The following is a 25,741-nucleotide window of genomic DNA, read 5'->3' as shown; positions in this document are numbered from 1 at the left end:
AGCCAACAGGAGCCTCATCCGAACCACATATCGAAACTTCCATGTGGCCCTCTGAGATCCCAGACTTCGAGTTTGATGCCATGGATGAATGAGACTTTGTGTAGCCCCCTTTGGAGAGGAGGTCCGAGTACATTTTGCATTTGTTTTTTGTTTTTTTTTAATTTATTTTTATTTTTATTTTTTTTAAATTTTTATTTATTTACGATAGTCACAGAGAGAGAGAGAGAGAGAGAGAGGCAGAGACATACGTAGAGGGAGAAGCAGGCTCCATGCACCGGGAGCCTGACGTGGGACTCGATCCCAGGTCTCCAGGATCGCGCCCTGAGCCAAAGGCAGGCGCTAAACTGCTGTGCCACCCAGGGATCCCCACATTTTGCATTTGTAAGACAGAGTGCACCAAATACTAGGTGACCAGAGAAGTGGACTATGGTAATTTATTGGCACAGATGTTTCTGGATCTCCTCCATCCCGAGAAAGGAGGTGGATTGCATTTCATTCTCCCTTGAAGCTGCATGGGACTATGTGGCTGGTCCTGGTCAATGGGTTGTGAACTGAGGTGACATTTAACTGTGAGGATCTCCCTAGAACTCTCTTTCCCTCTGGCATGGCAACAAACCTATTTAAGGGAGTAGCTGGTTTATCATCTAGGGGTCCTGGGGAAGTACAATGAGCAGAGTGACCTCTGCTAGACCCGCGATAGAACTAACTGTGCTATGAGCCAATAAGCTCACCTTGCTGACACCATTGCCCTACCGCTCATCCCGACTGATGCAATTGAGACGTCAGACAAACAGGAATCCCTCCCTCTTCCCTGTTTCTTTGCAGTCATTGATAATCAGTTGTGATCCCTTCCTAGTGAGCACACTCCCTCCCTCTTGACATTCAAGATGACACTCATTGTCCTGCTGAAAATATTTGCAAATATTAGCAAATATTTTAACGAAGAGAATAGTCCATTCTGACCAGCTGGGCCAGCTATTATAGGTGCACCTTGGGGCTGCAGGCATCCTTAGAGATATCCTATTTATCAAGCATGGGTTTCATGACTCCAGCAGGCAACTAAGTAGGTGATGCAGGACCACATAGGGGGACAAGTATGACCAATTTTGTTTGAATGCATAATCGGGCTTCAGGATTAACCATCAAGAAGTATTATATTAAGCACACAGGTTCAAATACCATAAAACATTGATAACGTAGCAATATACTCTGCTGGGTTACTTGGGCAAAGAGAGCCAGTATAATGGAAGGTATTGAAACTAGAAAGACCTCCGGGACAGCTTTTTCTTTGGTGTGTATGTTTTTGAACACCAATTGCATTGTCTGTAAAATCGGTGGGGGGGGGATGATGATGACCCCCACCTCACAGAATTGTTGAGAATGATGCAAGCTAATGTGCACAAGAGCCTGCTACATGGTAGGCAGGCGTGGAATGAGGGCTTTAGCTGATGCTGTTGGTCCTCTGTTCAGATCCGCTTCTCAGGTTGGTGCATCCATCCCCTAACTGTTGTGTTGACAACTAACAACCCATAGCTGCAACCCTGTCTAGAGAATGGTTCTCAGCAGAGGGGAGCTGTCTTATCCTGGAGACTACTCTCCCCGCCACTAGTACTCCACAGCCAATGACTGAGGGATATGGGTGCTCAAAGATAGGTTTTCCTTCTTCAAGGACAACTAGAATTTTCCCTGAGATTATCTTCTTGCTCAGCTCTTTCTCTTCCTTATCCCATTCCCCTCAATTCTTTAAGATTTAGTGAAAAGTACTCCCTCAAAAAAAAATCATGTGAATTTGAATCTTGTCGTAGGTTCTGTTTCTAAGGATTCGACCTAAGAAATAGCTACTATTGATCATAAATAGCAGGCTCCCGAGATGTGGCCATGCCTCAAAGCTGCTGGAAAGCGTAGAGGGGCACCATCCTGAGGTGATTCTAGCACGGTGATGGATGAGCTCTCCAAACCAGAAAGCTCCAAAAGGTTTCTTCCAAGTTGTGTTCTTGAAACTGTTGGGGGAAAAAGCAAACATCATCTGTGAAAGAAGACAAGGCAAAGGAGAAAGGGATGACGGGAAGAAAGCTGCTGAGAATAGACCCAGCCAAGGGAGTTCTGTAGGGCCCTGCTGGGTTGGGCACATTCCACAAAAATGGCCTTTCCCATGACACTAGGCTCTATTAGCCTATGCAATGCTGTAAGCTAGGGACTCCCCGAGGGGCTTCTCCAGCAAAGAAAAAAATTGATTCATTCCTGGATGTCCTGCTTCCCATTGGAAGAGCCAACTCGGGCTCCCATCCCAGGGCGAGACCTCTTTAGCCAGGCTGAGACTCACTTTCTTTCCCTGAAAAAAATCTAGTGTTTCCTCGCTGTCAAGAATCACAGCTTTGGTAAGTAATAGAAGAAAGTATTAGAGGGCCATCTGGAACATCAGATAGCACAGGCTCGTGATCTGAGTTAAACGCTTGTGTCCATGTGATGTGGTGGGAAGAGGGGCCAAATTGGGAAAGAGGAAGCATGACTTCCTCCAGCTTAGTCACTAAGATGCGGCTATTGATAACACAAAGGGTGGCAATAGTGAAGATGATGATGATGATGATGATAGTGATGATGATGGTGATGGTAGTGGTGATAGCTAACATTGATGCCTCAACGATAACTACTTTGTGGATGTCCTTTCATCTGATCGCCTATATCATAGGCATGATTGGCCCCATTCCACAGATGAAGAAAGGGAGGCTACATAAACAGTCCGTGGCCCGTAGCTAGAAGAGCTACAGACCCAGGATTTAACCTTGGGCTGCCATTGCGTTACCTCGAGTTCATTTTGTATTAGGGTGCCATTTTCCTCATCTGCAAAAGGCATGGCTATCCTTCAGATATCCACCCTCTGAGGTCCTTTCTGGCCTTACAGTCTGGTATGATCTCTGTCCTCTTCACCAAGATGAGGGGAAGGTCTGGGATGAGGAAGGGAGCAACTGGACAAGGGACAGTGCGTTCCAGCTGAACTTTTCACTCAGATGAAGGCAATGTGGAAATTTCAGGGCCCCTCCCTCCGTGAACACTACGTTATCCAAGCCTGGAAAACATCTGAGAAGTGATAGAGGCTGTTAGAGAATTCCAGGAGAACCAGGTCATTGTAACAAAAGGAGTCTACCACAGACGACTGCAGTTCTATATTTGCCTTTTTTTCCTTAACTGGAGGCCACTAGATTTTTCCAGACAACGTTTGGAAGGCTAACGTCTGATTACCCCAAATCACTGGCCGAAATAGATCTTGGGGTTTTGTGTATTCACTCTGGCCTGGTAAAGAGAGCACACGGGTAGAGGGGAGGGGGAAAGAGGACACAGTAATGATTTTTTTTTTTTTGTCTGATCTACGGAATTCATGAGCATTTCTGAGTTGGTGCTTTTAAATGTTTGACAGCAAGGACAGTATTCATGTTGGAGGGTTTTATGCTCTTTGTACTCTTTTTGAACAAGTGACACGGACCCAACCAACACTCCAGAATTTGAGCTTGACTCTGTGGCTGTCTTTCTTACAATGACATGGGAATTAACTATTGCCTCTCGCTGTCTCAGTAGGAGGATGAATGAACTAAACTTTAAAAACTAACGGGAAGAAAAGTATTGAGCTATAAAATTTGCATTTTTTCCAGGGACCCCACATGCTTCTGTTCTTGCGCAGCCCACGTCAAATGTGTGGGCATCTCCACCCAAGCCTTCCTGTCCTCATGAAAGCTTCCCTAGAGGTGCCTGAACCTTCTGTCACCTGTGGCTCTTTGAAGCAGAGTCCTGGCTTCCTGTTTTTGTCACTGTGTCTGGAAGCAGAGGTGCCCAGAAAGTTCAGTGCCTCAGGTGGCAGCCACACAACCTGCCTTTTTCAGACATGCTGCCCTTTATGGTGCCGCATGCCTCCATCGTGGGACAAAAGCATGTCGCTAACCGGCTGCCAGTGGTTCCTGGAGTAGGCGGAGAGTGTTCTTGTGACTTCCCGTATCGTCTTCTGTCAAACAACCATTCACATCATAGCAAACAGCCTGCAGACATCAGGTGGAGCTTGGGGGGCCGAGGGCATTATGTATAAAGAGGAGGGGAAAGGCCCTGTCTAGCTACCAGCAGAGCTGGGTTCAAAGGCCGTGTCCTGTGAGTCTGAGGAAAGAACCCTTCAGCTTCCAATTTAAATTCCCCTCCTAAAAATGTTCTGGTTTCCCTTGCCTTGATATTCCTGCTGGAGACATGGGCTTCATTAAACAGCCAGCAGTAGGTGGATTATCAGGGGGTCCCATGCGTGGGCGCATCGATGGAGCCATGGACACATAAAAACTTGAATAGTCACACACACACACATACACACATACACACGTCTTTTTTATTGTATCTAGGAGCACATATGTAAAGCCTCCTAGGTTATACATCAAGGAGACACACACAAGAACGCTCATAGCAGCAGACACAGAAAAACAACTGGAAATGAGGCAAATGTCCACTGGCAGGAAAATGAATAACGAAATGTAGCGTGTTTTCCATGTTACTATACAACGGTGACAACGAATGAACCACAGCTACTTGCAAGAACATGGATGAACTCAGAAACCCAACGTTAGGTAACAAAGACACACGCTCAAAAAGCCTACATGCAGTCCTCTTAATAAGGCTCAAAATAAGCAAAGCTTGTGTAGGCACGCATACTTGGGAGATAAAACCATTTTTTAAAAGCAGGGAAATGATAAACAAAATTCCTAGGAGCAGTTTCCTCTGGGACTAGGGAGGAGCACCAAGGTCAAGGGAAATTGCTGGTGGTGCTATAGTTCTTGCACGTGGTAATGGCTTCGTGTGCTTCTATGTCATGTGACATTTTCACTTCGATGTAAGTATGTATGCATACATGATGTGTATACAGACGTGATGACTTCCCTGGCTGACAGGTAAATTTCAGAGTTCAAAAGTTGAGAAGTGATCTCATCCAAACCCCTAATTATAAATATGCCAAAATAACTTCCAAATTGCAAAGGGACTTGGCCACGTTTACTCAACTCGTTAGTGACTTCATGGAGATCAGAACTCGTGTCTTGTATGCCTGAGTCCATTATCCCTTCCATTCTCACCCCCCAAATAATAATATTAATAATAATTACTAACTATAATAGTTATTAATTATAATAATTACATATAATGATAGGTGATATGTATGTAATATATAATAATTATATATATATATATATTTTTTGCAGTGGTAAGTAAAAGCAACATTCCACCGTCACAGCGACAATGGATGAATTAAACACTTCTGCTCCAGAAGAGAAGGTAAGAAATTAGAACATGGGGATCATACTCCCTGAGCAAGCAGTCAAGTTTCTCTCTGGCTGTGCCCTATTTCGAAGAACCAACCAAATTGTGTCCATACTAAAGAGCTACATTTACCTTAGGTGTGATTTGTGGCTCTTTGTTATCTTTTTTTTTTCTCTTTGTTATCTTAAACCAAAATGGCAGCCCAGAAATTTACTGACAAGCATATTTATTTTCTGTAAATGAAATTTTATTTATTTTTATTTTTATTTTTATTTTTTTGTAAATGAAATTTTAATAACATTTTGAATATGGATGTGATGTGATATGCATGTGACTCCTGGGGAAGAAGGAAAAGTATATTTTAAAATGAAATATCCATTTTCACCAGCAGTTTAAAGAAATTGCTGACATTCATAAAAAAAGGACTGTGGTGTATCACGTCTATTCTATTTATTCAAACTAAAATATTTGCTTCCTTTCACCCCCAAAAAGAATGAGAGAGAAAAATCCAATTAATCTAAGCCATTCTGTTCAGTATGTGAGTAGCTCTGGTGTGTGAAGAGAACCTACCATTCTCTTGAGCCTCCATTCCTATATACATACCTTCCACCGTGTGAGAATCTCATTACTCTGAGCATGATCCTACTTTTGAAGACCATGTGTTTTCTTTCTACGATGTGACGGCCAAATGCTTGCTACTTACCTCCATAGCAATGATTTTTCCAATACTAGAGAAAAACTTGCAGTGTTGGACTTAATGAAAGACTGTATGTTTGTATACTAGCCTTTATGAATGATTTAAGGACTCTTAATGGCTCGAAAGTCACCAGAGCTAGTCACCAACTATTTCCAAGCACCTGGTATGGTTGCAGTTCCCTGCCCCCTCAAGTTAGGTAGGACCCTGTGATTTGCTCTGATCATTGAACTATGAACAGAAGGGAGGTCCGTGACATTTGGGAGGAAGCTTTAAGACCCAGTGTAACACCTGTCACATTCCCTTCCTCCTGAATTTGGCAACTGCAGAAACCTGGATATAATGTCTCTCTCAGACTCCCTCAGTGAAGACGGCACACAGCAGAGTTCCCTGGGCACCTTGGGATGGGCATTCCACATGACTGAGAAATAAACCTTCTTTTAAGCCCTGAGACCTGGGAGATAGCTCACAATAATTGATTCACAGGGAAAATTTGGATTACACACCATTTTTGTCCACCTCACTAACTTCAGGTAAGATGTGACTCCTCTACCTATCTAGGCATCCTAGGAAGTATTCATCTGGACACTGCAGTTTTCAGTCCACGATTTCTCCAAAAGAAACATTAGAGACCCTCATTATGGAACCAACACTAGTTTAATATGGGAACTGAAAGAGAGGCAACAACCGAGAGAAATCAGAATCCACATTTATTGATGAGAGATATTTACACAAAAGTTAAAACACTTAGTGAAATATTGGATTCACAGATTGCTTCCAGTATATAAAGAATATCCAGTTATTTTACATGTGAAATGCTACAGTAATCAGTCCACATGGTAAGAAAGCTCAAGGTGAAAATGAAAGATCTCAACTACTCTACTCCAAATGTGCTTTGCCAACAAGGCATCTCCTAGTACCATATTGAAGAAACAACCCCAAAATTAGTTGAAGTTTTTATCTTTTTTTCAATCATTAGTCTTCAAACATTATGTGCTATTGATGCTTTAGGCTACATGACTTTAGACCAACGGGGATTGTGAGGTTGAGGGAAACCATTATTCTTATCTTTCATTCTGGACCCACAAGAATCTCCAGAGGAAACCCTGCCTACAGGCTAGGTTTCTTTCAGTAGGGTTTTCATCCTGAATCTGACAGGCATTAAAGAAGCCACATTTTTTTTTTAGGAAAAATGTGCCTGTTCCACCATCTGTATCCCCTCACTCCAATCATTGGAGAAGCCACTGAAAATTAATGTGCTTTGTACCCTCACAGGATCACATAGGTTTCACCTCTTTTGTGAAAAGAGAGGGGCACTCAGGATCCCCGAATGTACATGGTCATTTTCCTCTGTCCTTGCAGAGGAGAAAGGGGTTACAGGTACTATCCATGCCACAGCATTCCATTTAGTGATAATTAGACAGAATGTGTGTTCTAAGAGGCAAGTGTATATTGCATTAGTTGATCTCATCTTCAGTCACTCAAAATATGCACACAAAGCCTATTAGGTAGAGGTCATACTCCCTTCACATATGTGGGATCTGTGCTTCATCAGTTGCCTTTCTGCAACCCCAAAGCTGTACACTGACCATTCCTGTGCCTCTAGTGCTCTTTCTATGGACAACTATGCAGTTTACTACCAGAACTGTGCTTTTGTAGGGTTTTGCCTGCATGGCAGTTAGTTAACCTTGACTCAGGAAACCAAGGGGGACAAGGTTCTTCAGAACCTCTAAGTCATGAGCATCATGATCAGTATTTGGCAACCAGAGAGGCAGACCTTTACCTAAGGACATGATGCTAGCATGCACATAAGTAGACTAACTTTTTGTCTCTCTGAGTCCAATCTACCAAGCAAAGGAGGGCTGTCAACAAATGTCCTCATTCTAAACCTACCCAAGCCTGGATAATCAAAAGTTCCACAGCTGCATTCCATGCATTATCTAGACACCAGATGACCTTTCACTGAGAATCATGACACACATCCAACCCTCCCTTGCTCTAAATTGCATATTTACAACGATGCTGTACACCCAGACTTTCGAGCAATCATTGGTACAAAGGATTCATAGATAAGTTCTTCACTGATACCTATCCCTAAATCACATTTAAAAAGAAGAGAAGTGATTCACTAGTTACCGAAGAGGGAAAAGAAGGGTTTTCAAAACACCAACCAACATGTCTACCGCATTTAGATGAATAGCCAAAAAATAACATTTAAATTAAATTAAAATACATCTATACACCATTTCACTGAAATTACACATAGATACCTACATTATAGCTACACAAAGTGCATAGGCACTGTTCTTCATGCGTGAACCAAGTGTTACTGTATACACACAAGAACTTCATGCTTTGAACAGCTATCGGTACGTGAAAATCACAGATACAATCATTGCCAGTTGAGGGCACTTCTAATCTGTTTGCTTAATGAGGAACAGTTTCAAATACATACCAGTACACTTTCTATGTAACTATGTTTTAAAAATGTGGCAAAAAAAAGAAATACTAGCCCTACAACCTTATCAGAAAGTGTGTTTGGCAGAAGGAAGACCCCCTTGTCTTTGCAGTGGCTACTGATCTGCCTTTTGGGGAAATTACATAGATTGTTATTCACCTGAGGACAGACTCTATCTGGGCTGCTTCTAAACAATTCAGTGTGACTCTAAGCCTCCACCTCCAGCCCCAGTGATAAGAGTATTGCTTCACAGCTGGTACTAATAACCTTTTTTCTTAAAAATATGTGCTCAATTCACATGACAATGTGACATGTACTACCAATTTGCTTGGCAAGAATGAACTGCAACAAATCTGTCTTGATTTGCTTCTTAGCACTCACCCTCAAGCTCTGCTATTCAAAGTTTTCCTAAGCCAATTTTTTACATAAATTATTGGGAAGGCAGGGGAGGTTCTGATAGAGATATGATCCCACTATTCTCACCTTATATTTCATCTTCTTACTTTTGTGAAATTTGAATGCTTAGCTGGAAAAACAAGGCCTGGTGTCAGAAACAGGAAATTAGCACCATTCCTCAAGTTAAAAAGACTAGTTGTTTAAATGCACATCTTAACCAGCTAAGGGATTTAGGTGTTTCCGCATTCTTTATGGTCATTTTGTTCATTGCATCGAAAAGGACCGGATTCTTAAAATTTTCAAATGCGGCTCTATGCTCAGGAAACAACTGATAGCTCTAAGTTGCTGTAGAAACTTCTTGTGCTCTAATTAGTTATAATTCTACATATGTGGTTATATAGAAAATACCGTAAGAAAATATCTGTCTGCAAAATTACAGATACTAAATAGATTAATTCAGTCTACTGCTGAGTTCTTTGTGATTTATGAAGAATAGATACAAACCTATAACATTGTTAAAGGCTAAATCAATATTAAACATATAATATCCAGGACTATAAATACATTTCCTCATGCTCTTTATAAATAATAACAAAGAAGCCCCGGGGTTTGTTTAGAAAAGAATGTGAGATTGGGCTGGAGGAATTTGTGAAGGGGGTGCGATACTGATCACAGGGCAATGTAGTGTCCCTGGTAACATCGGTTCTTACCAGGAAGCCAAAATATATCTGCTGGCAGCAAGATCAAATTAGATTCACAGTTTGCCAGCTCTCTCCTTAAGCCGTAGAAAACAAATAGAAAAACAATATACAAAAATCCTCACAAAAGTAGTCTTTTATATACAAATCTCTAGAGCGACCAGATAATCTGATCTATGTTGTGCAACATGGGAATGCAATGCTGAGGTACCCCAGGGGAAGGAGGAAGAAGAGAGGAAGTTAGGGTGATTTGTGGAAATATCTGGAAGCCCAGGCTTGAGTTCCTCGTAAGGAAAATTATTCTCCTGGAGTAGTAAGCAACCAGAGTGCCAGCTTTCTGATTACACATCTCAGAGGATTCGCTGCATGGAGGAGAAACCTCAAAGCTGTGCTAGACCAACTTCCTTGGCTAGTGTGTGTATTTCTCTTCTACCAAAGGCAACAGCCATTTCTAGGCAGCTGAATGGTTGCCATGGAGAGAAATGGAGTCCCAGGAGGAGCAAGGCTCTGACTGCATCATCCTCATCTCCACGGGGAATAACAACAAGGGTAACAGTCAGCTGCTACGTTCCAACACTCACCCAGGGATTGGGGACATCTCTGCAGAGACTGGAGACCTGTTATGACCCATGCTCTAGGTCATGTGTTGACTCTGCAAAGTAGTGGGGTCTGGTTCAGTAGAAGGGTTTAGACTCAGCACAAAAGGGTCCTGTGTGACAATCAGAAGAACTTCACAAATACCAAAATGGATACTTGGTCTGGAGGTAGGAAGGTGAAGCAAGGCTGGCCATAGAAAAAAAAAATCATCAGTAATTATTTAGTATATAATTTCAGTGAATGAAATAAGAATGTGAGGGCTTCTCTTACTTTTCTATAGGTTCTTATATGGGTCAGTTGAGAAATAGCCTTTTTTCTTGCTGCTCTTGCATTGGATCTTCTGCACTCAACAAACAAACAAGACAAAACAAAAAAACCTAACCCAGTCCTTCCGGTCCTACTTTTACTTCTTACTTTCCCAAATCTAAGGAGCTGGTCTTCTCTGGCAATAAAGGTGCTCACAACACAGCAGATACCAAACCTGTTCCATATTTAGCAGAAGTTTGGGCACAGGGCAAGGATGAAAGCAGTGGCCCATTGCAGCAGTACCAAAAAGTGCAAGAGGGTGTTCAAAGATCATGCCGGTGGCCTGCACCCTGCAGACAGACCACGCATTTTATCTACCCTAGAAACCCCTCAGACTGAAGAGAGCAGCGATAACCAGCAAACATACGAGAACAATTTGAAAATGAATTCAAATATCCCTGCAGAGAAAGGAGTTGGCCCAAGCTCAGCCTGTGCGTGTCTGCATTCAGGCAAGAGGGAAGGTATTGACGGACAATTGCTGTTACTGTGTAAGTCTTGCACCAGATTTCATAAGAGTATTCAAGTTTATTTGCCAAAGGCTCCCAAATTCCCATACTGGGTTGGCAATTAGGATGATGTGGAGAAAACTGTGTGTTTTGGGCATTTGAAGTGGGTTTTGTTGCTCCAGCAGGAATGATCTAAGACCTTGAGTGAGGTTCTAGACTCGCCCTGCCCCTCTAGCAGCAGCTTTCTATGAGCTGAATCACTACTTCTACTAAGACAGTGGAGTTAGGCAAAGGGCAGTTTTGTAAAAGGATGTCTGTTGTATCCCAAAACACCAAACTATGGATTAACATGGCCACCTTCCAAGGTTGCTGTAAAACATCAAATGAACAGAGAAACTTGAATTTAACATCCCTCCCCAAGGGGATGAAAAAAATCCAAATTCCTTATTGGGGGCCACTCTGACTTAAAATACAAATAAGTCATATTTTATAGCATTAAGCCTCTTCTGAAAAAAGAAATTAAAGCAGAGATCATAATATCATAGATTCTCAGGGTTTTACTCACTTAATCCAATCCCTTCACTTGACATAGGGGAAGGAATGAGGCTTGGGCATAAAGTGACCGGTCTAGGTTATACAGCTAAAAACTGGCAGAGACTAAGTCAATGCTTCTTGTACCCAACGGCATTATTTCTCATCATTGCTATGTCATTATGAATTCATTGTGCTTTGCTATGAAATAAGATAGTATTTAAGACTCCTCATCATCATTTTCTAAAACTAATCCTTGCACTAACCCATGTGGTCTTTTACTACGTTGTCTCTTAAGCAGCAACAATGACAGGAGGCAGAGTGAGAAAGGAGGAGGCCGAGTGCGAACAGAGTTTTCCTTTTGGGAAGACCATAAGCAACTGTTGCATGTGCAACTTTGGATTTGCTCCACCTAAGGAGAACAATCTGCCTGTAGTGCCCGCCTGGATTGGCACTTGATGGCCCTTATTCTAGGTTTTAGCCAGGAAGTATGAGAGGTACTGAGACCATTAATCTCTGGCAACTAGATTTACAAAACTCTTGCTTCAGAATTCCTTCTGGCTCTTTGCTTAAACTTAATCCTTTTTTAGGTTCTCAGAGAGGGTAAAAAGGGAAGCGGAATAAGTCGGTCAGAGAGAGAACAAATATCATATGATTTCACTCATATGTGGAATTTAAGAAACAAAACAAATAAACAAATATAAAAAGAGACAAACGAAAAAGCCAGACTCTTGAATATAGAGAACAAAGTGCTGGTTGCCAGAAGTGAGGTGGATGGAGGGGATGGGTGAAATAGGTAAAGGAGATAAAGAGTACACTTATTGTGACCCTAATAATATTCAAAGAGTGGGTATTACAGGAATTGAAAAAAAAATCTCATTGGTCCTTTTTCTTGCCTTGGAATGAATTTATCTGGAGAATAAGGAAAGCAAAACTGGAAACCTAGACAACTGTAAGGCCCCAAGAATCAAAAAGCAGGGAGGAAGAGCCACCTCCAATGGGTGTAACTGCTGAACACTTTTAGCCATCAAGCCAACCAAGAGCTGCAAAGACCTTCTCATCAAGGGTCCGAACTATGGAAAAAATCTCTGAGCGTGTGTGTACCTGTTTGGATTTACTGCTATATTTCATGGGAAAAATTTGCATGGACAGAACCCTTTGATTCTGACAAAAGTAAAATATTGTACCATAACGTTTGCTATTGAGAACCAAAGGAAGTACAGTTTTGCAAAAATATGGCAGGATTGGCTTTCCTTTCAGGGACCCAGTAAATGGGTTACCTGACTCCGAAAGGGTTTCTTGACTAGACACACTTGCAAGTGACACACTTCCCCATGCAAGGCTGGAAATGACCTGAGGCCCTCTAACCAATCATTGGGATTCCTGGCATCTCCTACCAGGAATACATTTCCCCATAAATTGAATTTCCCCTAAGCCTTCCTCATTTTCCAGCAGTCTAAATCCAGGAGCAAGGCATTTGGCACCCTTTCTTTCAGCTGACTAGTAGTAGCAGAGAAGCTAGTACTTGTCCTTTACGGCGGGCAAAGAGACTCCTGACTGTGTTTCCACACCCAATAGGAAGTAAAGAATTGAATCTGACATCTACTTGGTTCAGATCTTATTACCTGAAGTCCTGTATTGAAGATCTATGTGATCTAGACGATTGCCTTGATTCTTGGTGCTCTGCATGGGAGGCACATCCTCAGAGAGCTAGTAAAGCCTTAGCTTGAGAGATAAGCCATTTTTCTTGCTGATTGGCTTTGGCTCATTGTATTGTAGTTGGTAATCAAATGATGATTCTAGTTGGGTTCCCAGTGGGCAAAAATTGTAAAGGGGAGAATTAAAGTCTGCTTACCGATTTTAGCTCAAAATGATTTGGATTCCTAAAAAAAGAGTGAATAAGTCTGTAAGAAAATCTTGCCAAAGCCTTGACTTACAGACCTTACAGGATGCAGTGTACAGATCTGGCCTGCTGTGTCTGTGTATAACTTATGCATCACCAAATATTAACGGACTGTTATAAGCATTTATATATGTGTTGAACCTATTGATATAAATCTATGCATATAACTGAAAGATTATACGTATCTTATCAGGAAAAGTTCTTAGAGGTATACTCTGGATCTGTTTGTTCTGTTTATGGCACTCATGTTGGGCAAAGAAAGCCCAAAGGGCATGGCAAAAGAAGAATGGATGAGACCTAGAAAATAGAGAACACAGTCATATGTCACCTCTACATACATCCTGGATTTTCCGGTTAGTCCTGAATTTGACAGATTATTCATTTTTAATATGATGTGAATTTCTAGCTGAATGTGATTTCCTAAGTATATATTCTCATAAAACGTATTACATGTAGTCTAAAACCAGAAAAACCTGCTTTAGTAAGCTTTACACCTTGTTTCTTCTGAACATTGTCCCCTTACATATTTATAGGATAACTAGGAAAATGTTTAAGACAAAGCAAAGCAGGAAGACATTGAGGCAGAGTCTTGGGAAGACGATCCCAACACTACTTTTTTGAGAAACATGTCAGTGTGTACGAGTGCTAAGCTGGCCTTAAACAGCAAAACCCCCAAACTGCTCAGTGCCTTGCCTAGATCCTTCTCTTCACCATCAAAAAGCTGTTGGGAGCACCACTTAAAGACAATCCAGAACAGTTTCACAGCTAACTCCAGGAACTGTCCCCTTGACCCACAATATCTGCTGTAAAGGATGCATTTTCCACTACTACATTTTAGCATGTCCTTGGCCACCCTGTTAACTGTCCATCTAATGAAAATGAAGACCAAAGACATTAAAAAGAAAAGAAGGCAAAAAGCTGCTTAATACTGCTCAAGAGTGATCCTCATCCAAAAATTACTAGGGTTTGAGAGACAAAAGCAACTGGAATCTCATGTCTCTTGTATGTTCCAAAGGTGTCTGGTTTGGAAGAGAAAAGTCACCAGGTATATGTAATAAAGAGTACATGATGTCTATACATGCCCTCTTCTCAGGGCATTTGGACCCAATGACTATTTGCACATACCCCAGCACCCATCTGCTGGTCTCTGATGACCCCCTTACTTCTGTGTGTGGACCAGGGTTCTACACACTCCTCGGAGTCAGTCAAATGTACTTTATTTCTCCATGATTCATGTTCAAGTTCCCAGCAAACTCCCAAAGCTAGCAACCTTAGGAAAATACTGTGAGTTATTCAACGGAAAATGATAGTAGAGAAACTAAGTTTAGCTCACACGATCAGTCATCAGGATTCGTTGGGTGCCCATGGCATACAAGGCACTGTGCTAATCCACTTACACTATTTACTCCCTCAAACTATGACAGTCTTGAAAAAATTCCATCTGCGAAGTTGTGAGGAGCCATCATTTGCCCCCATTTCATGGTTCAAGGCTGCTTTGACTTTGCCATAGGAACGTCACCTTTCTGGGATTTTGCACGTTTGTTTTCTGTTCCTTACTACCGAAAAGACTAGGGAAGAAGACTGGCTCTGCTTTCAACTGTGCCCTGTAACTAGTTTTATGTGCTTTGATGGAATACAACAGAAAGCTTTCTACATGTTAGATCAATGACAAGTGGTTTTTTTTTTGTTGTTGTTGTTGTTTTTGTTTTTTTTCTTGTTTTTTTTTTTTTTTTTTTTTTTTTTATCAAGAGGTGGTATTAAAAGAGGCACAGCCAACATAACTGTCCTCTATGGGTGAGGAGAGTAAAAATGATGGGGCCTTCTCGGTTAATGAGTCTGGGATTGAAAGAATGTGGGGATTACAAATGTCTTTTTTGTTAGAAATCCAAATTAGAATTTTACAGCTGAAACAAAGAAAGTAAAGCATAGATCAAATAATCTCACTTGATGTCCCTATGCCAGGTGAATACAAACCAAACACAAACAAATTTGAATATTTGAACCTGGTTAAAGTTAACGTTGGCTGTGCTCTCTTATGTTTGTCAACAGGTACAGCAGCCTCTGTATATGCCAATTACATCCTAATCTGTTATCAAATGGAGAGCAAATTATGAAACATACTTTGAAATTTCAATAATTATTTCCCCAGACTGGATAGGATAGAGCAGAAACTCAGTGGGTTCCGTAATCAGCTGCCTCGAAGATCACAGTTCCCACTACAAATCTCTTTGAAATATTTAAAGAGTACACGGAAGATAGATTCTCAGAGTTCCTGAAGACAGGGAATTTGCTTTTAATCAACACATGGGCAAACTCTACGAGACATTTCAGGGGAATTACTTCTAGAGGCTTCAAACAGAATCTCTTGTGCATAACAAAGCAGAAACATGGAGAACACTGGAAGGAATCACACACTGAGTGTCTGCTCGTTATCCCAAGTCCTCGGAGTGTACCACATTGCTTTAGTCATGTCCCCTGGGATAAGAGCATTCAAGGCTCTGCATTTAGAGAGCACAGGGAAGCTGGCAAGAATGTGTCTTCAATTCAAACTGATTCCTCCAGCAGCCTCCCTTCAAAGAATAATACAGGTGAGAAAATGAGGCAGTTACAAAGCATCACTTGGCAAGGACACAGCAACGCGCCTATCACTGACTCACAACAGATCCTCGAAGCCTCAGCTAGCAGATTAAGTAAACACAGAAATAGATGCATTTTTTTTTCCTTTTTTAAAGACAGCTTGTTTATATTCTCTTTTACCATAAGACACGCTGGGGAGTTTGTTCAAAACTTTGCTGAGAGTCATATTCTTATTTTTCACGTTTCCAAGGTTCTTCTTCAACACCACAGTCGGCTGACTTTCCGTTGGCTGCCAGAGTTACCTGAAAATAATCATCATCAGCATCCAGCTTACAGGCCACCAACCAGAAAACCACCCCATGGGTTATGTGGAGGAGCACCAGATCCAAGTCATGCTACACGACTTCAATATTAGTTTTAAAGGTCATCCTTTTCCAATGGATTTTGAGCCAGTCTTGCTTTTCAACCCTGATTTGTAAACATTGAAAAGTCCACATTTGCCTTGGGGAGTATGGAGGAGCTAGAGAGAGTTTCCATTTTGGGGGATAACTTCTACTATGCTTTTAGGGCTACAGGGGTGTCAAACTGCACAAAGACCCATCATATAATAATGTAGTCCTTAAAAAAACAAAAACAAAAACAGTGCCCTTGTGCTACTCCATACAACCAGAGAAAAAAACCCCGGAACTCGACAGCTAGTTCTACACATGCGTGTGAAAGGTTCAGTTGCAACGAGGCCAGGTTGGTTTATACATGTCCAATTTCAAAATCAAGAATCACAACGGTCTGGATACCAAATAAGCTATCCAGTCTTTAAAAATGAAAAAGCAAAGAAAGGACTAAAAGCCAGAGGTCAGTGACAGGTACATCTAAATGATTTCAATGCAGACATTGAAGAATCAAGAATCATCACCAGACTGCCTATGTTACGCTTCCCTGGCTCTAAGCGAACTGAACCCTTACACAGAAGGAGGGAGGTTTTCCCTCCACATCTAAATCATTTCCTAGCTTACCTTTCATCTGTCTGTCCTCAATGTCATGTGCAAACTCAAACCCACGACTGATATTCCACATAATGGAGAGACTGGATTTATGGAAGCATTAGGATATGGAGACATGACAAATGCAGCAATGTTTGAAAGGAATCTGACCTTCTTCTTACCCGAGTGGAAGTGAAACATGCATTAGGAACACATACAACATGCTAGGAACAGAAAACAAGTGCCCTTCACAAACCAAGCGAATGAAAATAAAAGCTCTTCATTCCTCCAATCCCCGGCAGGCCCCCATATTTTTTTCTAGAAAGACCATGCAACAAGCAACGATCACCCCACATGCAGTTGTTCTGATAAAAATTAAAAAGTTCTCACAAAACTTCAAACTACGATGACAAGGCAAGAATTTGAAAATAAAAGAGATCAACGCGAAGTAATGATGCTTGAAGCGGTTAACATTTTGACCAGAGTGGCAGCAAATTTGTTTCCCCTTCGGTGAACTGTCAGTAAAGACCACCAGGCCCAAACTGCCTGGAGAAAGCTGTTCACTCTAACCTTGAATGTGCCTATTTGGCTTTCAGTGATAAACCAGATCGATAGCTGTGCAAAATTATAAATCACGTTGTGGTGCCCTTGAACGCCGGGCAGCACTTGGGGGTGGTGCCTTGTTGTTGTCACCATCATTGAATACTGGGGCCTGTATTTCAAAAGTGGCCAGGACAGCAGCTTTTTTAGCATTTCTTTTTCTAGCTGGGTTCAAGGAAGCTGAGACTCCACTCCCTCATCCATCTCTTCTGTCTCTCCTCCAACCACCTGGGAAATGGAAAAGCAAGGAGGAAGCACTGATGTCTCCCATCTTGGTTTTTAAAACAGTGAGGCTGAGAATGGACCAGAAGGAAGTTTAAGCCTTATCTTTACTACAAAATTATACATTCATTTTGCTGTCTTCCCATGCTCATTTTCAGGGCTTTGCAGATAATGGGCACTTGATAAACATTAGATGAATGATCAAAATATAAGAGGTCATAGGAATGAGATGGCGATACTCAACTAAATCCCACAAGGCACACAATAAATACTTGTTAAATAGAACATAAAGCCATTCCAGGGAATGTTGACTCTTGTTGATCCAAACTAACAGTTTGATGGGGAATAATCAGCACATTCATTTAGATGTGAATCACTAACTTCCCAGAATGGAACATGTGCTTTAGGTACATCTGAATTTCTAATAATTTGAGTCATTTTCACTGAGCCAATTCATTTTTGCAGTTGTCTCTTGATGGGTGAGTCCCTCCTTAGTTTGTACCAGAGCCTTCGTTCACCCACACATATACCTGATACAGAGGGGATGAGCAAAACCCTATTGCTGGTCCATTAGACTGTTGGAACTATGTTACAGTCCAATAAAGAGAACCACTTCTATGTCACCCTTAACTATCCGGCAGAAGTCATGGTGTATATTTGGAATGACCCAGAAGTAACCCAGGAAGAAGTTAACTATTAAATGAGATCTTGTCAACAGGATTCAAAAAGGTATCAGAAATCTGTATTGGGTATAGATTGCCCCCAGTTGGTACCTGGAACCATTTTTGTAACCCAACCCCCAGAGCTGGCTCTGCTCACCTCCCAGGGTTTCTCCAAGTTTGCTTCACTCTGGTCATGACATCCTGTCTTTGACATTGTCAAGTTAGTTACAATGAAGTCTAGACAGAGCCCATCAAGCTTGAAGACTTAGCACCCAGCAGCTTGGAGAAGAGTGCAGAACATCCATGCTTCAGGAAAGATGGTGCTGCCACTGTGTGCAATGTAGTATCTATGGACAATTGTCCTGAAGGATAGTTATCCTTTACTTGAAATAGTTTCCCCATTCTTGGAACAAATTGACTGCCAGTTCGAAACTCACCTTCCCACAAAAATAATTATGAGAAAGATAGTTGTGCAAGGTTGTGTGGGCACATCTTTGACCAATATGTAATACACAGCAAGAAGGAATACCTATGCTACATAAATCAAGCAATTCTGGGTATTTCTCTTGGTGTTTCGTTCAAGGAATAGAATGTTGGAAATCCAGCAAAGCCTTAGAAACCACAAATTCTTCAGCAAAACGTTCAAGAAAACCAAATTTTGGAGTGGTTGAGTGGGGGGGATCAGAATGATTGTTTTACATCACATGGATGAACCAAGCAACTGATTGGCTCTTTCACTGTTAGACTTGATGATTTCCTGCCACATTAGACACAGAGTTAGATGACCTAAGACTCATAGAAGCTTGGGTTACGTGATTCTTCAGAAAAATAAATGTAACAATAATACATGCAGGGCTTTTTGTGCTTGTCTTAGGAAATCGAGCATGCACTATTATATACAAGTCTCAATATCCATGAATGGGAAAGGTACCTTGCACTCATCTACTATGACAGAGTTGTGTGCGGCATAGACACATTGATTAGAGTTGCTTTCCCTATGGTTCTTCACATCATCATAAATGGACTGAGTCTTGGTCATTTCAATATCTTCATGCACTCGATGCTGGGAGTCAATAGTATCCAGCTCAGACTTGGAGAGGTGATAGACAATCCCAGCCCCAAATGAGTCCCCCACCACATTGACTGAAGTTCTCATCCTGTCCCTGGGAACAAAGAACAGAAAACATTTAGTGAAGAAGCAATGACATGGTGGTGGAGAGGTCGAGGTCTCGAACCAGGGAAACCTATGGTTGAGTTCTGGCTCTACTTTTCCCTCTGCCGGATATGGAGCAAGTCACTTAGTCTTTAAAAGCCTTGATTTCCTTGTTGGCCACCTGGAGATAACAATCATACTTCTCTCATCAACTTATGTGAAAAATAAATAATGTACATAAAGGGCTTAGCAAAATGTCTGATGGATGGTAAAAACCCAATAAACAATAGCAAAGAAAAGGAGAGAAGGAAGATTGGGGGGAAACAGTTCTCAGATCTCAGAATTAGCACCCAGGCTCCAGATACTGCTAGCTGTGTCCAGCAATTCCTCTTGATTTAAACCATTCTTCAAAGACTCCAAGATTACCTCCACTTACGTTACTTATGAATTCTTCCTGCGAATTCATCTCTTTGGAAGGATTGAAACCAACACCGCCTTTCCCTCTGCGCCTCACTCTTCCTGCAGCACATACAAAAACACGAACCCAGCTGATGGGTGAGAAACCCAGCCACAATTTTCTCCCTGACCAAGACGTGCAGTGACTGTGTGTCCTGGAAAAAACCAAGATACTTCGTCTTGCTCTCCCTGTTAACCTAAAAAAGTCAAATCTTCCAGAGTACCTCTTGAATCAGAAAGTGTTAAGTAAAGCCCTTCCTCAAATCTTGTTTCCCTAAGTTCTGATTTGAAAAAACAGGATGGTCTAGAACTCTCCTTCTTAGAAAGTCAGCACCAGGAAAACTAAGACCTTAGCAGTAAGTTATGTTCTCTTGTGTGTTAGTTCAAATCAGTGTGAAGAGTCCTTTTTACTATGTATGGTGTGAAATCATCATTTTGGTATGAAATACTCAAAATCTGAAAGAAAAGGATGCTGTGCTGGAAAGTCACAATCTTTTGTCAAAAAAAGAAAGATTTTGGGCAAAAATGCTGCCGAGACATCTTAGTTGAGAACACTCTAGGTTTTAATTTAAAAAAATATATAAGCATACTAGAATTAGTTCAAGGCAAAGTGGAAGTCTTAACTGGTTCTTAGAACAAGTCTTAAAATAAATTCTAGATGCTACTATTAAATCTATTTCTCCTTAGAGAAATGAAGCTGCACAAGGAGGAGTCTGGCCTGGCTTCCTTAAAGGAGCTTGTAAGCCAGCTCTTCTATGATTTCAAGTGGGAAGATGTTCCCCATGCAAAGATAAAGATCAGAGCCTGACTTCAATTCTCAGGGGGCATATCTCCATCTAAGAATGCTCTTCTCTTTAATAAAATAATAATAATAATAATAAAAGAATGCTCTTCTCTTCCCTTCTGCTTTGGAGAATCTGCCTTAGAGAGAGAGAGTTTATACACAAATAAAGACTGGCTCCTGAGGTCCTCCACAAAATTAGGCACCAGAAGCCGAGATTAGTAAGAAACCCCAGTGTGAGGGGGTGAGAGGGTGTACGTGATGATAGTTAGAAAGAATATGGACTCTGGAGACAGCCTCACTTGGGTTCTAATGCCAGCTTTCTTTTCTGCTTGTTGGACAACGCTGACCATACTTAACATTTAACTGTGAGCCCTAGTTGCTTCATCTGTAAAATCAAAATAATAAAAATGTCCGCTGCATTGGGTTGTTGCAAAGATTAAATAAGATAACAAAGTGCTTAGCACAGAATTCTCTGAGACATTTAGCAAGAGCTCACAAAACATTAGTTATTACATGATGTGTACTTTAAATATTACTATAAATCTTATCAAGTCAATTTAAATATGTTTTTGGCAGCTCCTAGGTAGAATGCCCAAACATGCCTAGTTGAGCTACTATCTCCCCCTGAAAACATTAACCCTATTCTGTAGGACAATTCCTATGGTCGCACTCCCGGCTAACCACCTGAGTTTTTTGCCCATCACATAGCTGTGATCTACTTTGTTGTCTTTCAACTATACTTTCAATCCCTGCTGGCATGTGTTTTTGAGTCTTGCACCCAACATCCTTGACCAATTGTTAAATTTCAAAGATTGCTCAAGTCTTCAAGAAGAATTCTCTGAGTACCCATTTATATCATGACTCAGGAGAATCTACCTTATTGGTAAGTAGAAGGACCGAAGGTAATGGTAGTGGCAATGGTGATGAAGATGCTGGTAGCTGATATATCACATTTAATGTGTATAGGAATATGCTTTACAGACATCACCTTGTTTAGTTCTCACCACAACGCTGTAAGAAGTATTATGATCCACATTTAAGAAATGAAAACTCTGAAGTCTGGAGAGATTAAGTGGCTTCGCAAAGTCACACATCCTAGTAAAGTCATAGAACCAAATTTGAGCACAGGCAGTGTGCCTCCAGAATCCATTGTCTGCCTCATGATGCAAAGTGCCTGGGAGCCAAAGAGCTCTGATTTTGAAACTAGCTCAGCCACTTACTAAATGTATATAATCTGTGTGACTTCTTCTGTCAGAATTGTTCTCATGCAGGCAAAATACCTACTTTATAGGATTCCAAGAAGATAAAACCAGTTCCTGACCCATAGTGACTATTCATTATATGCTGGCTCCTTCCTCTTTTGGGAATAACCATCACTCATATATCACCTCGTTATATGTGCAAAAGTACAAGATACTATGCTCAAGGGTTAATGGCTTTTTCAGTTTAATAAATTCATTGCTACTCAAATGGGTAATATAAGTTTACAAACTCTTGTTTCCTCAACCCTTGACCTTCTCTGACACCAAATCCCTACTCTCCAGAGCAGCCACTGAATCGTTTTCGGAAAGGATATCTCTTCCATACCCTCAGATCTCCTTGAATTTGAAAATGACCCCTGACCAGAGGAAACAGATACCAGGCCAGGAATGACTAAAAGACAAAAGTGGGCAGAATCAAAGCATACTGATGTTTGACCCCAAAATCAAGATGGAAAGGGCCCTGGACTTAAGGATAGAGCCCTAACCCAGATTTTTTGACTCTCTTACCTTGAGCAGATCACCTCTCTTCTGAGCATGAAATATAGAATGGGGCTAATCCTGACCTCACAGGAGATTGTGAGGGTTAAATAAAATGAGAGAAATATTCGGCATGCCTTAAGTACTCATTAAAATTGCAGGAAAAAAAATAAAGCTTGCAGAAGCAGCAAATAGATTTGTGGAAGTAAGAAGAGAACACAGACTCTAACACTTGCTGAGTTCTTTGTTAGTTCATTCATTCATTCAACAGATGTAAAGTAAGCATCCCAGTGTGTGCAGGGCACTATGTCCATGCCCTGGCAACAAAGAACAAGAAAAGGCCCTTCTTATGCCCTTCTTCCCCCCTAGAACTCACACTCTCTTTACTTGTGTCCCCCCCATAGAGTGAGATAAATGTTCTACTAGGGATAAGTGTTGAGTGCTAGGGGATTTTGTAGGTAGGGCATTTTATATACCCTTGGGCCCCAAGAAAGACTTGAGAAGAAGTATCTCAACTCCTAAGGATAAGTCTAAGATAATGAGCTACAGCGAAGAAATGAATAATGTGAAATTGAGGAGATAAGAGTACCTAAGAGCATTCAGGAGGCAAATGAGTGTAATGAGAGGCAGAAGGTAAGAACTGACCAAATCATGCATGGCCTTATCGGCCAAGCTCAGGAGTCAGGGCACTATCCCAAGTGTGATGAGGAGCCCCTGAAGAGAAAGACCATGCTTGTCCCACTATGAAGAATGGTCTGATAAAGGGCAAGAAAGAGCAAAATCCACGTAGTGAAGATGTGGTGAGAGGTTATGAGACAGAATTACAGGATTTGAGGACTGATTGGTTATAGAGGATAAAAGAGAAAAGAAGCAAGGGTTTCTCTCAGGTTTCTCGTTTGGGCACCACTGGACAGTGCCACCATGTGTGTGGGACTTAACGGGCTGGGGTTCTCATGTCAGCTTTAATATACTGGGTCTGAGATTTGGGATCCAGCAAAGTAGGGATGCCCTACAGGTGGTAGAGTATATGGACTAAAGATCAGGATTGACAACTGGGCTACAGGTAGTGAATTAGGAGTCGAGACCTGAAGAGGTCATGGGTGGATGCCACAGGAGTGTTTGTTTCATCCTTGGAGGGAAGGTAAAGTGAGACAAGTACAGCCTTGTCTAGGACCCCAAGGGTGACCAACATTTCCTTAAATGGGCTGGGCATGGGCATTAAGCATCCACAAAATAAAAACTTAAAAAAAAAATAAGAGTGTGGTGGACAATGCCAATTACTGGATAGAGTTCAAGTAAGAGAAGAAAAAGAAATGCCCCTTGGTTTTAGTGACAAAGAGGTCATAATACTGATCTGGCCAGGGTGGTTACAAGCCAGAGGTAGAGAGAGATGCCAGCTTGCTATGGTAGAAATGGGAGAGAATGAGTAAGTGATAACGTTACTTAAAATCAACTTATCAAGACAACTGACTGAGAAGGTGAAGAGAGGAAAGGGAAGATGGAAGGAGACAGAGGTAGAATTTTGGGTTTGCTGCTGAGGCCACTGGGGGAATGTCTGACCAATTCTGGGGAAGTCCGAGTCTGGACAAAAGTAGGATATGGGAGTTTATGGTTCATATGTGGAAAATTTCTCTACAGGCAGATACTTTCATTTCATCTCACAACCAGTCCTAACTGTTCAGGAAACCCTGCTGACCTCAAGAGCTTTAAGGATCTCGGTAAAAAGAATTTTAGAGTGCTTGATGCTATCCTTGAGTCTGGACACTGTGTCAGAACTGTGAAAAGGAGACAGAGGTGGGATTAGAATCTTTCGCTGAATGGGATCCACCACAGATGCCACAGCTTTGGGGGCCACCAGGAACCAGAGATGAGAAAGGGGCTTGCCTAAGCTATTCGCACCGAGGCACTTGGTCTGGTTCCCTGGGAGAAAAGCAATTGCCAAGGTGCTCTCTCTCTTTTCTATCTCTTGATCTAAATCCTCTGGCAGGAAGGTATTAGAACTGTCTGTTTCAGAACTTGCCTCTGAAATAACAGAGCCAAGGGAGCAGGGTCACCCAAAATTCATCTGGTTCCTTGCTTTGAGTTGAACCATATGAAATTGCCATTTCTGTAAGCTCCCATAGGCGAAATGTTGGCAATATCATGTGATTCGACTTAGCATTTATAGAAACAAACCCATCACGTCTGCCTCTCGGAGTGCAGGGTGCACGGTGTGGCAGAGGGGTCCCCTGAGGCCCCAGGCCTAAGAAGGCTGGCACCATCCTAAGCATCCAAGGGCTAAAGCCACATGGGGTCAAGAAGGGAAAGAGGGCCCACCAAAGCGTTGGTGAAGAGTGTAAACTTTGGATGGGAGCCTGGATTGCAGTGTTGGCTCTAGCAGGGCAAGTTACTTAGCCTTCCCTGCTCAGCGTCCTCATTTGTAAACTATGGAGAGTAATCCCTCCTTCCAAGCATGTTGAGGAGATAGTAACTGCTCATGTGTCCTGAGTGCTGGTCTTCAAGAGGTTCTCTGCCAAACTCGGCATATAAAAGGCCTGACAGAGGGCCTGACACAAACCCTGTTGGCTCTTCATCCTCCTCCTTCTCCTTCTCCTCATCATCATGAGTCTAAGCGAAAAGGGGAGTAGACTACTGCCTCTTGTTTCTTTAAGTCTTGTGCATTCCTCTTTTTGCACTTAGGACACTTGGTTGGGACTTTTTTTTTTTTTTTTTTTTTACACCTCATCTGTGCCCATTACTAGACTATAAGCTCTTTGAGTGCTGATACCATGTGGTCATGACATGGTCAGGGTGGAGGGAGGTGGGTGGGAAAGTATGTGAGGGAGGAGGGGCTGGGATGGATTGTTAAAGAGAAGATAAACTCTAGAAAGAGAATGAACTGTCTTTTGTTCAGCAAATGCCTGTCTGGGTGTCTTGGTGGTGAAAACTTAGGGCCAGGGCAAGGTGTAGTTGGAGGAGGAGGGAGAGACAGAGAGCCCAAGTTACTTTGCCTATACACAAACAAGAGAGGTGTCCCGATTGCTGCGGGCAAACGCAGAGATGGAGGTAAGAAGGCCCAGCAAGGCAAGAGAGACAGAGACCAAAGGGAAAAAAGGGCAGGGAGCGGGGCCTAGGAACGGGGTGGTGGGCACTAAAGGATTTTTTTTTAATTTTTATTTATTTATGATAGTCACACACACACAGAGAGAGAGGCAGAGACATAGGCAGAGGGAGAAGCAGGCTCCATGCACCGGGAGCCCGACGTGGGACTCGATCCCGG

The 25,741-nt window shown here is 41.9% G+C and overlaps 1 protein-coding gene across 9 annotated transcripts in view; it reads right to left on the bottom strand.

The window, feature by feature from the left end:
- Window positions 1-6,667: 6,667 nt before the first annotated feature.
- Window positions 6,668-25,741, bottom strand: part of SLC1A2 (solute carrier family 1 member 2) — a 152,334-nt gene continuing 133,260 nt past the window's right edge. For 8 of the 9 annotated variants that reach the window (XM_025452471.3, XM_025452468.3, XM_035701367.2 and 5 more), the window contains 2 exons: window positions 19,282-19,513; window positions 6,668-16,188 (listed from right to left, as the gene is read on the bottom strand). In XM_025452471.3, the coding sequence (XP_025308256.1) occupies window positions 16,117-16,188; window positions 19,282-19,513 (304 nt within the window). In that variant the 3' untranslated portion in view covers window positions 6,668-16,116. Of the gene's footprint in view, window positions 16,189-16,899; window positions 16,971-19,281; window positions 19,514-25,741 lie in introns of all 9 variants that reach the window. The other variant, XM_049096279.1, reaches the window with a different exon arrangement.

This window comes from Canis lupus, chromosome 18 (genome assembly GCF_003254725.2).
Source record: "Canis lupus dingo isolate Sandy chromosome 18, ASM325472v2, whole genome shotgun sequence".
In the NCBI taxonomy this organism is placed as follows: Eukaryota; Metazoa; Chordata; class Mammalia; order Carnivora; family Canidae; genus Canis; species Canis lupus.
Note: the sequence above shows the minus strand (reverse complement) of the source record. Positions and strands in the feature narration are given on the sequence as shown.